General features: G+C 42.2%; 1 protein-coding gene across 9 annotated transcripts in view; it reads left to right on the top strand.

Moving 5' to 3' along the window:
- SLC36A1 (solute carrier family 36 member 1) overlaps positions 1–14,781 on the top strand; it is a 302,007-nt gene that overhangs the window by 34,209 nt on the left and 253,017 nt on the right. For all 9 annotated transcript variants that reach the window (XR_010840298.1, XR_010840297.1, XR_010840300.1 and 6 more), the window contains one exon: positions 9,250–9,419. Coding sequence is in view for 5 of the 9 variants with exons in the window: in XM_067032033.1 (XP_066888134.1) it covers positions 9,250–9,419 (170 nt within the window). In the remaining 4 variants the exon portion in view is untranslated. The remainder of the gene's footprint in view (positions 1–9,249; positions 9,420–14,781) is intronic.

The raw sequence follows: 14,781 nt of genomic DNA, 5'->3' as shown, positions 1-14,781 counted from the left end.
TTGAGAAAATTGAGAAAAACATTTTTTCAGGAGTATCAGTGTTTCGCACAGGACACCCTAATCAGCAGGGCTCTGGGGAGTAGGTTTGTTGTATGGCCAGCCAAGCGGTAGCCCTGAAATGGGCTTTTGTTTTCTGAAAGTCTTTCTCTTTCCCTCTGATGCCTGCTTTTAAATTTCCAAATGTTCCTGCCCTTTCAATAGAGAAGAGTCGGGTGGTAGCTCGCATACGTGAAGATAAATGGATAAGGAGCCGCAGAAGCAGCCCACATAATCTGAAGCCATAGCTGAGCATCTGTCTTCTTTCCTCTGATGTTTCAAACAGAGCTACCCTAATCTTTCTGCCTCTATTCGGGTGTGATTTATTTGGCCGTCCCAGCAGGTGACTGTCCTGATTCTAGACTTCCCAGCACTCCAGAAGGCTTTGGTGCTGCACTGAGTTTAATTATAGAGCCACTACCTGTTTTTTTCCCCAAGGATTTTTATCATCTCTTCTTGGAGCAAGTAAGACGTTTTGTCAATCTCAGTTTCTCCCAGGGTGTTCTGCTCATAGCGTTAGAACATCTTCTAGGTATTAATTTCGACCACAGAGGAATTCAGTATGCATCATGCACAATATAATCACCACTTTTAAATAGATTTCCAAGGGAGGGAGATCCGTGTTTCTCGCTTCATAATGCATGAGGGTCTTATTTGAAGTGGAGTTTTGCTTAAGGGCAGTGTCCTTCCCTTTAATGATCAAGTCAGATCTGTGAATACTTATCGATCAGACCTTTTTACTCCTCTGCACAGTCCTAGGCCTGGGATAAGATAGAGATGTCCCATGGTGAGTTAGCAGTCTCCCTGAGAAGCTAGCCATGAAGCAGTAGTAAGATAGTAACCCTAGTGGAATAGAAAGATGGATTTTGCTCCAGAGGGAGCACTTTGCTTCTAGGGAGCACTGAGTTGGTTGGGAAGGATATAAATAGGCTTGTTGGAGTTACACTGCATTTTTAAAAAATTTTTTTATTTTTACTTTTTTTATAACATCTTTATTGGAGTATAATTGCTTTACAATGGTGTGTTAGTTTCTCCTTTATAACAAAGTGAATCACTTATACATATACATATGTTCCCATATCTCTTCCCTCTTGCATCTCCCTCCCTTCCATCCTCCCTATTCCACCCCTCTAGGTGGTCACAAAGCATCGAGCTGATCTCCCTGTGCTATGCAGCTGCTTCCCATTAGCTATCTATTTTATGTTTGGTAGTGTATACATGTCCATGCCACTCTCTCACCTTGTCACAGCTTACCCTTCCCCCTCCCCATGTCCTCAAGTCCATTCTCTAGTAGGTCTGTGTCTTTATTCCTGTCTTGCCCCTAGGTTCTTCCTGACCTATATTTTTTCTTAGATTCCATATGTATGTGTTGGCATATGGTATTCATTTTTCTCTTTCTGACTTACTTCACTCAGTATGACAGACTCTAGGTCCATCCACCTCACTACAAATAACTCAATTTCGTTTCTTTTTATGGCTGAGTAATATTCCATTGTATATATGTGCCACATCTTCTTTATCCATTCATCTGTTGATGGACACTTAGATTGCATCCAAGTCCTGGCTATTGTAAATAGAGCTGCAATGAACATTTTGGTACATGACTCTTTCTGAATTATGGTTTTCTCAGGGTATATGCCCAGTAGTGGGATTGCTGGGTCATATGGTAGTTCTATTTTTAGTTTTTTAAGGAACCTCCATACTGTTCTCCATAGTGACTGTATCAGTTTACATTCCCAACAACAGTACAAGAGGGTTCCCTTTTCTCCACACCCTCTCCAGCATTCATTGTTTGTAGATTTTGTGATGGTGGCTATTCTGACCCGTGTGAGATGATATCTCATTGTAGTTTTGATTTGCATTGCTCTAATGATTAATTATGTTGAGCATTCTTTCATGTGTTTGTTGGCAATGTGTATATCATCTTTGGAGAAATGTCTATTTAGGTCTTCTGCCCATTTTTGGATTGGGTTGTTTGTTTTTTTGATATTGAGCTGTATGAGATGCTTATAAATTTTGGAGATTAATCCTTTGTCAGTTGCTTCATTTGTAAATATTTTCTCCCATTCTGAGGGTTGTCTTTTGGTCTTGTTTATGGTTTCCTTTGCTGTGCAAAAGCTTTTAAGTTTCATTAGGTCCCATTTGTTTATTTTTGTTTTTATTTCCATTTATCTAGGAGGTGGGTCAAAAAGGATCTTGCTGTGATTTATGTCATAGAGTGTTCTGCCTATGTTTTCCTCTAAGAGTTTGATAGTGTCTGGTCTTACATTTAGGTCTTTAATCCATTTTGAGTTTATTTTTGTGTGTGGTGTTAGGGAGTGTTCTAATTTCATACTTTTACATGTACCTATCCAGTTTTCCCAGCACCACTTATTGAAGAGGCTGTCTTTTCTCCACTGCATATTCTTGCCTCCTTTATCAGAGATAAGGTGACCATATGTGCATGGGTTTATCTCTGGGCTTTCTCTCCTGTTCCATTGATCTGTATTTCTGTTTTTGTGCCAGTACCATACTGTCTTGATTACTGTAACTTTGTAGTATAGTCTGAAGTCAGGAAGCCTGATTCCTCCGGCTCCATTTTTCTTTCTCAAGATTGCTTTGGCTAGTCAGGGTCTTTTGTGTTCCCATACAATTTGTGAAATTTTTTGTTCTAGTTCTGTGAAAAATGCCAGTGGTAGTTTGATAGGGATTGCACTGAATCTGTAGATTGCTTTGGGTAGTAGAGTCATTTTCACAATGTTGATTCTTCCAATCCAAGAACATGGTATATCTCTCCATCTATTTGTATCATCTTTAATTTCTTTCATCAGTGTCTTATAATTTTCTGCATACAAGTCTTTTGTCTCCTTAGGTAGGTTTATTCCTAGATATTTTATTCTTTTTCTTGCAATGGTAAATGGGAGTGTTTTCTTAATTTCAGTTTCACATTTTTCATCATTAGTGTATAGGAATGCCAGAGGTTTCTGTGCATTAATTTTGTATCCTGCAACTTCATTGATTACCTCTAGTAGTTTTCTGGTAGCATCTTTAGGATTCTCTATGTATAATATCATGTCATCTGCAAACAGTGACAACATTACTTCTTCTTTTCCGATTTGGATTCCTTTTATTTCTTTTTATTCTCTGATTGCTGTGGCTAGAACTTCCAAAACTATGTTGAATAATAGTGGTGAGAGTGGGCAACCTTGTCTTGTTCCTGATCTTAGTGGAAATGGTTTCAGTTTTTCACCATTGAGGATGACGTTGGCTGTGGGTTTGTCATATATGGCCTTTATTATGTTGAGGAAAGTTCCCTCTATGCTTACTTTCTGCAGGGTTTTTATCATAAATGGGTGTTGAATTTGTTGAAAGCTTTCTCTGCATCGATTGAGATGATCGTATGGTTTTTCTCCTTCAATTTGTTAATATGGTGTATCACATTGATTGATTTGCGTATATTGAAGAATCCTGGCATTCCTGGGATAAACCCCACTTGACCATGGTGTATGATCCTTTTAATGTGCTGTTGGATTCTGTTTGCTAGTATTTTGTTGAGGATTTTTGCATCTATGTTCATCAGTGATAATGGCCTGTAGTTTTATTTCCTTGTGACATCTTTGTCTGGTTTTGGCATCAGGGTGATGGTGGCCTCATAGAATGAGTTTGGGAGTGTTCCTCCCTCTGTTATATTTTGGAAGAGTTTGAGAAGGATAGGTGTTAGCTCTTCTCTAAATGTTTGATAGAATTCACCTGTGAAGCCATCTGGTCCTGGGCTTCTGTTTGTTGGGAGATTTTTAATCACAGTTTCAATTTCAGTGCTTGTGATTGGTCTGTTCATATTTTCTATTTATTCCTGGTTCAGTCTTGGAACTTTGTGCATTTCTAAGAATTTGTCCATTTCTTCCAGGTTGTCCGTTTTATTGGCATATAGCTGATTGTAGTAATCTCTCATGATCGTTTGTATTTCTGCAGTGTCAGTTGTTACTTCTCCTTTTTCATTTCTAATTCTATTGATTTGAGTCTTCTCCCTTTTTTTCTTGATGAGTCTGGCTAATGGTTTATCAATTTTGTTTATCCTTTGAAAGAACCAGCTTTTAGTTTTATTGATCTTTGTTATTGTTTTGTTGTTTTGTTGTTTTATTGTTCATTTCTTTTTCATTTATTTCTGATCTGATCTTTATGATTTCTTTCCTTCTGCTAACTTTGGGGGGTTTTTTGTTCTTTCTCTAATTGTTTTAGGTGTAAGGTTAGGTTGTTTATTTGAGATGTTTCTTGTTTTTTAAGGTAGGATTTTATTGCTATAAACTTCCTTCTTAGAACTGCTTTTGCTGCATCCCATAGGTTTTGGGTCGTCATGTTTTCATTGTCATTTGTTTCTAGGTATTTTTTAATTTCCCCTTTGATTTTTTTAGTGATTTCTTGGTTATTAAGTAGTGTATTGTTTAGCCTCCATGTGCTTGTATTTTTTTCCTGTAATTGATATCTAGTCTCAATGCGTTGTGGTCAGAAAAGATACTTGATACAGGGCTTCCCTGGTGGCGCAGTGGTTGAGAGTCTGCCTGCCGATGCAGGGGACGCGGGTTCGTGCCCCGGTCCAGGAATATCCCACATGCCGCAGAGCGGCTGGGCCCGTGAGCCATGGCCGCTGAGCCTGTGCATCTGGAGCCTGTGCTCTGCGACGGAAGAGGCCACAACAGTGAGAGGCCCGCGTACCGCAAAAAAAAAAAAAAAAAAAAAAAAAAAAAAAGATACTTGATACAATTTCAATTTTCTTAAAGTTACCAAGGCTTGATTTGTGACCCAAGATATGATCTATCCTGGAGAATGTTCCATGAGCACTTGAGAAATATGTGTATTCTGTTGTTTTTGGATGGAATGTCCTATAAATATCAATTAAGTCCTTCTTGTTTAATGTATCATTTAAAGCTTGTGTTTCCTTATTTATTTTCATTTTCGATGATCTGTCCATTGGTGAAAGTGGGGTGTTAAAGTCCCGTACTATGATTGTGTTACTATTGATTTCCCCTTTTATGGCTGTTAGTATTTGCCTTATGCATTGAGGTGCTCCTATGTTGGGTGCATAAATATTTACAATTGTTATATCTTCTTCTTGGATCGATCCCTTGATCATGATGTAATGTCCTTGGTCTCTTGTAATAGTCTTTATTTTAAAGTCTATTTTGTCTGATATGAAAATTGCTACTCCAGCTTTCTTTTGATTTCCATTTGCATGGAATATCTTTTTCTATCCCCTCACTTTCAGTCTGAATGTGTCCGTAGGTCTGAAGTGGGTCTCTTGTAGACAGCATATATACGGGTCTTGTTTTTGTATCCATTCAGCCAGTCTGTGTCTTTTGGTTGGAGCATTTAATCCATTTACATTTAAGGTAATTATTGATATGTATGTTCCTCTTCCCATTTTCTTAATTGTTTTGGGTTTGTTCTTGTAGGTCTTTTCCTTTCTTGTGTTTCCTGCCTAGAGAAGTTCCTTTAGCATTTGTTGTAAAACTGGTTTAGTGGTGCTGAATTCTCTTAGCTTTTGCTTTTCTGTAAAGGTTTTAATTTCTCCATCAAATCTGAATGACATCCTTGCTGGGTAGTGTAATCTTGGTTGTAGGTTTTTCCCCTTCATCACTTTAAATATGTCCTGCCACTCCCTTCTGGCTTGCAGAGTTTCTGCTGAAAAATCAGCTTTTAACCTTCTGGGGATTCCCTTGTGTGCTATTTGTTGTTTTTCTCTTGCTGCTTTTAATATTTGTTCTTTGTATTTAATTTTTGATAGTTTGATTAATACGTGTCTTGGCGTGTTTCTCCTTGTGTTAATCCTGTATGGGACTCTCTGTGCTTCCTGGACTTGATTAGATTAACTATTTCCTTTCCCATATTGGGGACGTTTTCAACTATGATCTCTTCAAATATTTTCTCAGTCCCTTTCTTTTTCTCTTCTTCCTTGGGACCCCTATAATTCGAATGTTGGTACGTTTAATGTTGTCCCAGAGGTCTCTGAGAGTGTCCTCATTTCTTTTCATTCTTTTTTCTTTATTCTGCTCTACAGTAGTTATTTCCACTATTTTATCTTCCAGGTTACTTATCTGTTCTTCTGCCTCAGTTATTCTATTGATCCCTTCTAGAGAATTTTAAATTTCATTTATTGTGTTGTTCATCATTGTTTGTTTGCTCTTTAAGGTCTTCTAGGTCCTTGTTAAACGTTTCTTGTATTTTCTCTATTCTATTTCCAAGATTTTGGATCATCTTTGCTGTCATTATTCTGAATTCTTTTTAAGGTAGACTGCCTATTTCCTCTTCATTTGATAGGTCTGGTGTGTTTTTACCTTGCTCCTTCATCTGCTGTGTGTTTTTCTGTCTTCTCATTTTGCTTAACTTACTGTGTTTGGGGTCTCCTTTTTGCAGTCTGGAGGTTCGTAGTTCCCGTTGTTTTTGGTGTCTGTCCCCAGTGGGTAAGGTTGGTTTAGTGAGTTGTGTAGGCTTCCTGATGGAGGGGACTAGTGCCTGTGTTCTGGTGGATGAGGCTGGATCTTGTCTTTCTGGTGGGCAGGTCCACGTCTGGTATTGTTTTGGGGTGTTTGTGGCCTTATTATGATTTTAGGCAACCTCTCTGCTAATGGATGGGGTTGTGTTCCTGTCTTGCTAGTTGTTTGGCATAGGGTGTCCAGCACTGTAGCTTGCTGGTCGTTGAGTGAAGCTGGGTCTTGGCGTTGAGATGGAGATCTCTGGGAGATTTTTGCCATTTGATATTATGTGGCGCTGGGAGGTCTCTTGTGGACCAGTGTCCTGAAGTTGGCTCTCCCACCTCACAGCCCTGATGCCTGGCTGGAGCACCAAGAGCCTTTCATCCACACAGCTCAGAATAAAAGGGAGAAAAAATAGAAAGAGAGAGAGAGAGAGAGAGAGAGAGAGAGAGAGAGAGCGAGGGAGGGAGGGAGGAGATAAAATAAAGTAAAATAAAATAAAGTTATTAAAATAAAAAAAATTATTAAGAAAAAAAATTTTTAAGTTAAAAAAAAAGAACAAAAAAACGGACGGACAGAACGCTAGGACAAATGGTAAAAGCAAAGCTATACAGACAAAATCCCACACAGAAGCATACACTTACACACTCACAAAAAGAGAAAAAGGGAAAAAAAATATATATCTTTGCTCCCAAAGTCCACCTCCTCAATTTGGGATGATTCATTGTATATTCAGGTATTCCACAGATGCAGGGTACATCAAGCTGATTGTGGAGATTTAATCCGCTGCTCCTGAGGCTGCTGGGAGAAATTTCCCTTTCTCTTCTTTGTTTGCACAGCTCCCGGGGTTCAGCTTTGGATTTGGACACGCCTCTGCATGTAGGTCGCCTGAGGGCGTCTGTTCTTCGCTCAGACAGGACAGGGTTAAACGATCAGCTGACTTGGGGGCTCTGGCTTACTCAGGCGGCGGGGAGGGAGGGGCACGGTGTGCGAGGCGAGCCTGAGGTGGCGTGACGTTGCAGAAGGCTGAGGCGCGCCGTGTGTTCTCCCGGGGAAGTTTTCTCTGGATCACGGGACCCTGGCAGTGGCGGGCTGCACAGCCTCCCGGAAGGGGAGGTGTGGACAGTGACCTGTGCTTGCACACAGGCTTCTTGGTGGCGGCAGCAGCAGCAGCTTTAGCGTCCCATGCCCGTCTCTGGGGTCCGCGCTGATAGCCGCGGCTCGCGCCAGTCTCTGGAGCTCCTTTAAGCGTTGCTCTTAATCCCCCCTCCTTGCGCACCAGGAAACAAAGAGGGAAGAAAAAAAGTCTCTTGCCTCTTCGGCAGCTCCAGACCTTTTCCCGGACTCCCTCCCGGCTAGCTGTGGCGCACTAATCCCTTCAGGCTGTGTTCACGCAGCCAACCCCATTCTTCTCCCTGGGATTCGACCGAAGCCTGAGCCTCAGCTCCCCGCCCCCGCCCGCCCCGGCGGGTGAGCAGACAAGCCTCTCGGGCTGGTGAGTGCTGGTCGGCACCGATCCTCTGCGGGAATCTCTCCGCTTTGCCCTCCGCACCCTGTTGCTGCGCTCTCCTCCGTGGCTCTGAAGCTTCCCCCTCCGCCACCCACAGTCTCCGCCCACGAAGGGGCTTCTAGTGTGTGGAAACCTTTCCTCCTTCGCAGGTCCCGTCCCTATTCTTTGTCTCTGTTTTTTCTTTTTTCTTTTGCCCTGCCCAGGTATGTGGGGAGTTTCTTGCCTTTTGGGAAGTCTGAAGTCTTCTGCCAGCGTTCAGTAGGTGTTCTGTAGGAGTTGTTCCACATGTAGATGTATTTCTGACGTATTTGTGGAGAGGGAGGTGATCTCCGCGTCTTACTCTTCCGCCATCTTGAAGCTCCTCCACATTGTATTTTTAATTGTTTTTATTTTTGAAAGGATATATGCCTGTGGAAGAGACTCCAAATGTTCAAAGGGCATACAGAAAACGTTAAGTTTCCACTTGCCTCTCTAGGACCCCAGTTTTACAATTTTCCATTTCAGGGACAACCATATTACCAGTTTCTTATGTTTTCTCCTGAAGATGTTTGGTGTATGTAAGAATGTCACATGTATGTGTGTGTGAAGGGGAGTGTTTTTCCCTCTTCTTCCTTTTTTAGACAGTTGGTACCATACTGTCGACACTGTTCTGCTTCATGCTTTATTTCACTTCATTGTATATTGTGGAACTCGTACCATATCAGCGCCTGGAGTTCTGTTTCCTGCTTTTTTTTTTTTTTTTCTGTGGTACGCGGGCCTCTCACTGTTGTGGCCTCTCCCGTTGCGGAGCACAGGCTCCGGACGCGCAGGCTCAGCGGCCATGGCTCACGGGCCCAGCCGCTCCGCGGCATATGGGATCTTCCCAGACTAAGACACGAACCCATGTCCCCTGCATCGGCAGGCGGACTCTCAACCACTGCGCCACCAGGGAAGCCCTGTCTCCTACTTTTTAACAGTTATATGGGGGTGCCATGATCTATTTAACCAGTTCCCCACTGATTAACATTTAAACTCTTTCCAGTCTTTCAGACTTAAATAATGCTGCAGTAACATATTTTTTATGTAAGTTTATATGCGCATGTGCAAGTATATCTACAAGATAAATCCCTAGAGCTGAAATTGCTTGTCGAAAGGACACGTGCGCGTGTAACTTGGATAGATATGGCCAAATCACCTTGGGACTGTTTTGCACTCTCATTGCTGGTGTATGAGCGTGCAGAGCCGGCTCTGAACGTGTCTCGGCTCTCTCTGCAGGCTGTACCAGTCAGTTAAGCTGCTGTATTCCATCGGCATTTTCTTCACCTACGCCCTCCAGTTCTACGTCCCGGCTGAGATCATCATCCCCTTCTTCGTGGCCCGTGCGCCTGAGCATTGCGAGCTGGTGATAGACCTATCTGTGCGCACCATGCTGGTCTGCCTGACGTGTGAGTAGAGGACAAGATCATTGCCTTGTCTGTTTTCTTCCAGAGGGCACCGAGTCCCCAGGGCTTTCATGAGAGAGAACTTATATCATAGTGAAATGGCCAGTGCTGTGTGAGCAGAGAACTTGGGGTGCAGTGTCAGCTTCAGAGTTGAGGCACGTCCATGAAAGGAGTGAATTGATTATAGATGTGCTCTAAAGGACACGGGAATGGAAACGGTGCTTTATTTATAGATATGGCCTAAAACGCAATGGCAATGGTCATAATTCATTGTAAGCATGCACAATTACTATTCCGTACGAAATATGGCAAAAGTTTAAAAGAGAGCCATTTAACCCATATGCATAATGAGTACTATAGTTTACTTTGATAGCAGGTATATGTTTGTTTGTTTTTTCAAATAATCGTGTTTCCAGTGTGACAGTCTATTCCTTGGATTTCATTTTGAGACTGCTTGATACTGTTCTAGACACTTTTGGATGTTGGTCTTACTAAAATATGTTTCTTAGAAAATTTCTGTTGATTAACCTAGGTGTTTGATTTATCACTTTGTGTTTTACTCCTCTTCCCTGACCACACACCCAGGAGTGTGAGTTGAGGGATGAGATATCACCCTATTTGCTCTTGGTTAAAACTGGTATAAGTTCAAAACTAAAAATAAATTCTTTTTTTTTTTTTGAAGATTCTGTGAATTGATAGAATAGAGAATCCTTGAATAAATTGGTCTGTAATATCTAATTTAAATTTCTAGGCGATTTGCAGTTTCTTTCCAAATTGAATGCTTGAATCATAGATTTCTCTTTTTGGTTGTGTTTAAGTATTTTTTTTTCCTTCATTTTATTCTTTTGGAAAAGAAACGTCTTTCATTATTTTATTGAGACTTCCTTGGGACTTTCTTTAAATTATCCAGTCCAAGCCTCTTTCTTTGGAGTAAAAATAGTTCTATGTGATTTTTTAATTAGACCAGAATGGAATGTTTTAGGGATGAATGATGTGAAAGTTGTCTAGCATGCACTCATAGTATGGAAAGTCAGAAATGACTTTATTGGTTAACTGTTAGCAAGAGGAGGACAGGGAAGAGGCTGTCCATCCTTACCGAAGCAAACGTGGGGATCAGACTAGTGCCCATCCTGGAATGGACCTCCTCAAGCCACCCACAGTTGCCTTCCTGTAATTACTTCTAGGACAGTGTTGGAAGCTTAGCATCCTGGATCTGTGTGGAAAAAACTCACTGGAGCTGAGGAACTAACGACTGTCCCTTGACCTTAATCTTGGGCAGCTCTCCTGCTGAAGATTTCTTATAGGGTGGACCTGGGTAGGACCGTGGGTACCTTGGATTCCGCAGCCCCAGAGAGCTGATGGCAACCAAGAATCTGACTTCTTGTAGCCTTTATTTGACAGCCCTTCCGGCTCTCTCCTAGACCAGCCTAGAGAAACAACTCATTGCCTGCAGGCCACTGCTGCCCCAAAGCAACTGAAAGGAAGGAATGTGATATAGCTTGCTTTTCCAGTAAATTGCCTTAATGTGTGATAAGATAGGATGCTTGGACTCTTCTAGATTTTACTCCTGTCTCCTGCTGGCAACTCTGGAGGCTTTGATCAAATGTGTATGTTTCCTCTGTGGATGGATTAGCTCTGAGTGTTGAGGAGACAGCTTCCACGTGAAAAGTGTTCATAATGTCAACTCTCAGGGCCCTGATTCTTGAATCTAAGGGGCGTTGGAAGAAAGGATAGGGATAGCTCAAATAATGCGCTTTGTTTCAGAGTGGTTCCTCGAGAGAAGGTAGGTCTGTCTGGGTACAATGTGCTGTCCCTGCCGGCAGATCTGGGGCACTGAGCTGGCCCTGACTCCTCTCACCGCCCCATTTTCTTCTCAAGCCTGGCTTAGCCTCCGATACCATATGTTGTGCTTCCTGCCAGTTCCTCTCCACTGCACCCCGCAGGAACCAGCAGTCTCTGATTCACAGATCTCATAGTGTCTATCCTTAGATGCCTCTTGGTTTTCACTTGGCTTTTCCTGGCACTGTCTGTGGGTCTCACCTCCCTTCTACAGCGTGACTCTCAAATGACATGAGCCACTTTTGATCTTCAAGCTCATTGGGTTGTTTTTCCCTTCTTCTATGGTCGCTTGTGACTTAGCCTTACATGTCATCCTATTAAAGGGTGCAACCCCTTCATCTCCCAGCCCTAGGCTTCTCTTGCTTTCCCTGGAGACTGTGAAGTAATTGTGGGATTCAGGAGAGGCATTTTACTGTAGCACCAACTTAATTGCATTTATCTGAGTTCGTTTGTTTTTGTTTCTCTGTACCTTCAGATCCTTTTGCAGAAGGTTAATTGGTATATGATTTTAGATCTTTGATATAACTGATTGTTTTCAATTATACCTATAAGTTTTAATGACAGCTCATTTTATTGCTATTTTGGGTATTTTCTTGTCATTTTCTCAACTTTCTCTCCTCTTCCTCACCCTCGTCCCCAAGGAAAGCAGGAGCATTTGGTCCAGCCTCATTTTTTTTTCCACTTGGAATTCAACCTTCTCACCACTCTTCCCCATCCACCAAAGATAGCTGTGTCTACTTTTTAAAAAATTTTATTTATTTATTTATTTATTTAATTTTGGCTGTGTTGGCTCTTCATTGCTGCATGTGGGCTTTCTCTGGTTGCAGCGAGTGGGGGCTACTCTTCGTTGTGGTGCACGGGCTTCTCATTGTGGTGGCTTCTCTTGTCTTAGAGCTCGGGCTCTAGGCGTGTGGGCTTCAGTAGTTGTGGCTCATGGGCTCTAGAGCGCAGGCTCAGTAGTTGTGGCGCACAGGCTTAGTTACTCTGCGGCATGTGGGATCTTCCCGGATCAGGGCTCAAACCCGTGTTCCCAGCCTTGGCAGGTGGATTTTTAACCACTGTGCCACCAGGGAAGCCCTGTGTCTACTTTTTTATGCTTAATTTCACACTGTTGGAGAGGAGAGTAAAGGAAAATAACACATGTCAGAGACTGGTGCTCATATTCTTATGATTTCATGTTGGATAGTAGTTACTTCCAGCCTGTATGTTTGGACATGCAGGCTTAGCAGGCCACCTTATGTGCAGAAGTTGTGTAGAACAAGAGGCTGGAAGAGGCTGGCTTCACCTGAGGGCAGCCGGGGCTGTATGAAGAGTAGTTTCTTTGGATTCCTTGAGGCCCTAACCTGTCCTTCAGTGGTTTGAACTGATTCTCTGTGGCATTTGCCACTTGAAGCATTTTATTTCAGTTAGGTATGAGAATGTCACAAACTTGTCATTGAAGATAGAATAACAACAAAATCATCTCAGTTAAGAAGCCTGTTTAGACTCGAATGTAAAACATTCCAAGCAGCCAGACCCTTTAGAGCATGAAGCTTCCAGGTCCAAACAAAGCGGTTTTTCAATGCCTTTTGGCCTTTCACACGTCTCAGTCTTGCAGCTATAAAGAAAAAGGGCAGCAGCATTAATACCTGTACACTGTGCCCCCTGTCCCCACTGCGGGGACGGTTGCAAGGCTTCAGCTTCTTCATCTGTAAGATATGAAGGGTATCCGATCGCTTCATGTCTAAAATTCTGTGATGCTACACAACTACTTTAAGCCTGATTTTAAATTTCTACCAAAGCATTTCTCTAAAAAAGAAAGTTAATGTAAAAACACCTGAAGACTGTCTAGATCTGGAGTAAGTAAAAATGAAATTCCCATATCCCAGTGACTTAAAATAATTTTTCTTGCATTTTATCTTCTGTGTTAATCCTCATGGGTGCTTTTTTTTTCTTTTTTAAAATTTTATTTATTTTTGGCTGCGTTGGGTCTTTGTTACTGCACGCGAGCTTTCTCCAGTTGCGGCAAGCTGGGGCTGCTCTTTGTTGTGGTGCGCAGGCTTCTCATTGAGGTGGCCTCTCTTGTTGTGGAGCACCTGCAGCACGTGGGCTCAGTAGTTGTGGCTTGAAGGCTTAGAGCACAGGCTCAGTAGTTGTGGCGCACGGGCTTAGTTGCTCTGAGGCGTGTGGGATCTTCCCGGACCAGGGCTCGAACCTGTGTCCCCTGCATTGGCAGGCAGATTCTTAACCACTGTGCCACTAGGGAAGTCCGCCATGGGTGCTTTTTACAAAAAGTTGCAATCCTAGTATACATATAACTTTGCCTTTTGCATTTTGTTTAAAATTACATCATGAATATACATATCCTTCATAAATATTTTTATGACCGCATGGTATTCCATTTTATTGATGAATTGTATTTACTAAACTATTCCTTTAATGTTGGACATGTAAGTCGTTTCCTGTGCTTTTGTATTATTTTTAAAATTTATACTCCCACTAAATGAAATTGTATATCCTGTCCAAGGCTGCTATTAATTTTAAAGGCAGATTTCTACCAATTTAAGAGTCACACAGGTGGGCCTCACCAGCATTGATCATAATAAATAGCAACAAGCACTTCTGGACACGGGAGCTGTAAGTGTCCAAGGGATTTCTGTCAGTGCATGTTTGTCTCTAAAGTGCTTTCTCTCCTCTTGTGCATAAGTCAGCTTTTTCTGCTGCTGGTCTACAACCACAGGCTCCAGAATCCCAATCAGTTCCTTCTCTGAACATGGCCATTGGCCTCCTGCTGCTTCAGCAGTTAAAGTCACATTTTCAGTGTTTCTTAACCCAAAGGGAAGATGTTTTGTAATACCACTGGAGCCCTCTTCACTAATCATGTGGTCTGGTTGTCCTCAGGGCCCCCTTTCTGTTCATGCCACAGCTAGGCTAATGCAGAGGTCTGGCAACTGCCAGTTGGGAGTTTGTGGTCTTCCTCTTTGCATGGGGTGCTCTTTTCGTGGGGGAGTAGGGATAGGGTATTCCCAGGTGGCTGCTTCCTGAGATCTCTGCCTTCTTGGGTTTCTCTTTCTAGAGGGCTTTATTTTAACTCATGGAGTGAAGACATTCAGTGCTAGAAGAGGTTTTAGTTGCTCCTGTATCTTGCCCAAGTACTGATTCCCACCTCTGGAATTAGTGAAAACTAGTTTGCCACATTTTGCCTTGTGGTCAACAGATGCCTTGGCTAGTGAGCCCTCGGTTTGAGTCCCTTTCTCTTCCTCTTCCCCCAGTGTATTAGCGGGAGGCTCACTCTTCCCGCCTTCTTCCCCCATTATCTTTCTTCAGTGTCAGGCGTATTTTGATTCAGCTAAATATCCAGTCCAGCTAGGACAGAAAGACAGTGCTCCGTTTGCAACCCTGTGGTCCTGGCTTTAAAAGAAAAGTTTCGCCCTTTAAAAAATATTTCTATTAAGGATATTTTTGCTAAACATACTTATCTTGTATATCTGTTTTAGTAAAATCAAGAACAAGTGTTTAGATTGCTTTTTAAAGTCATGATGAAATG

Source organism: Kogia breviceps, chromosome 4 (genome assembly GCF_026419965.1).
Source record: "Kogia breviceps isolate mKogBre1 chromosome 4, mKogBre1 haplotype 1, whole genome shotgun sequence".
In the NCBI taxonomy this organism is placed as follows: domain Eukaryota; kingdom Metazoa; phylum Chordata; class Mammalia; order Artiodactyla; family Physeteridae; genus Kogia; species Kogia breviceps.
The sequence above is the reverse complement of the archived record's forward strand: the minus strand, read 5'-3'. Positions and strand labels throughout refer to the sequence as shown.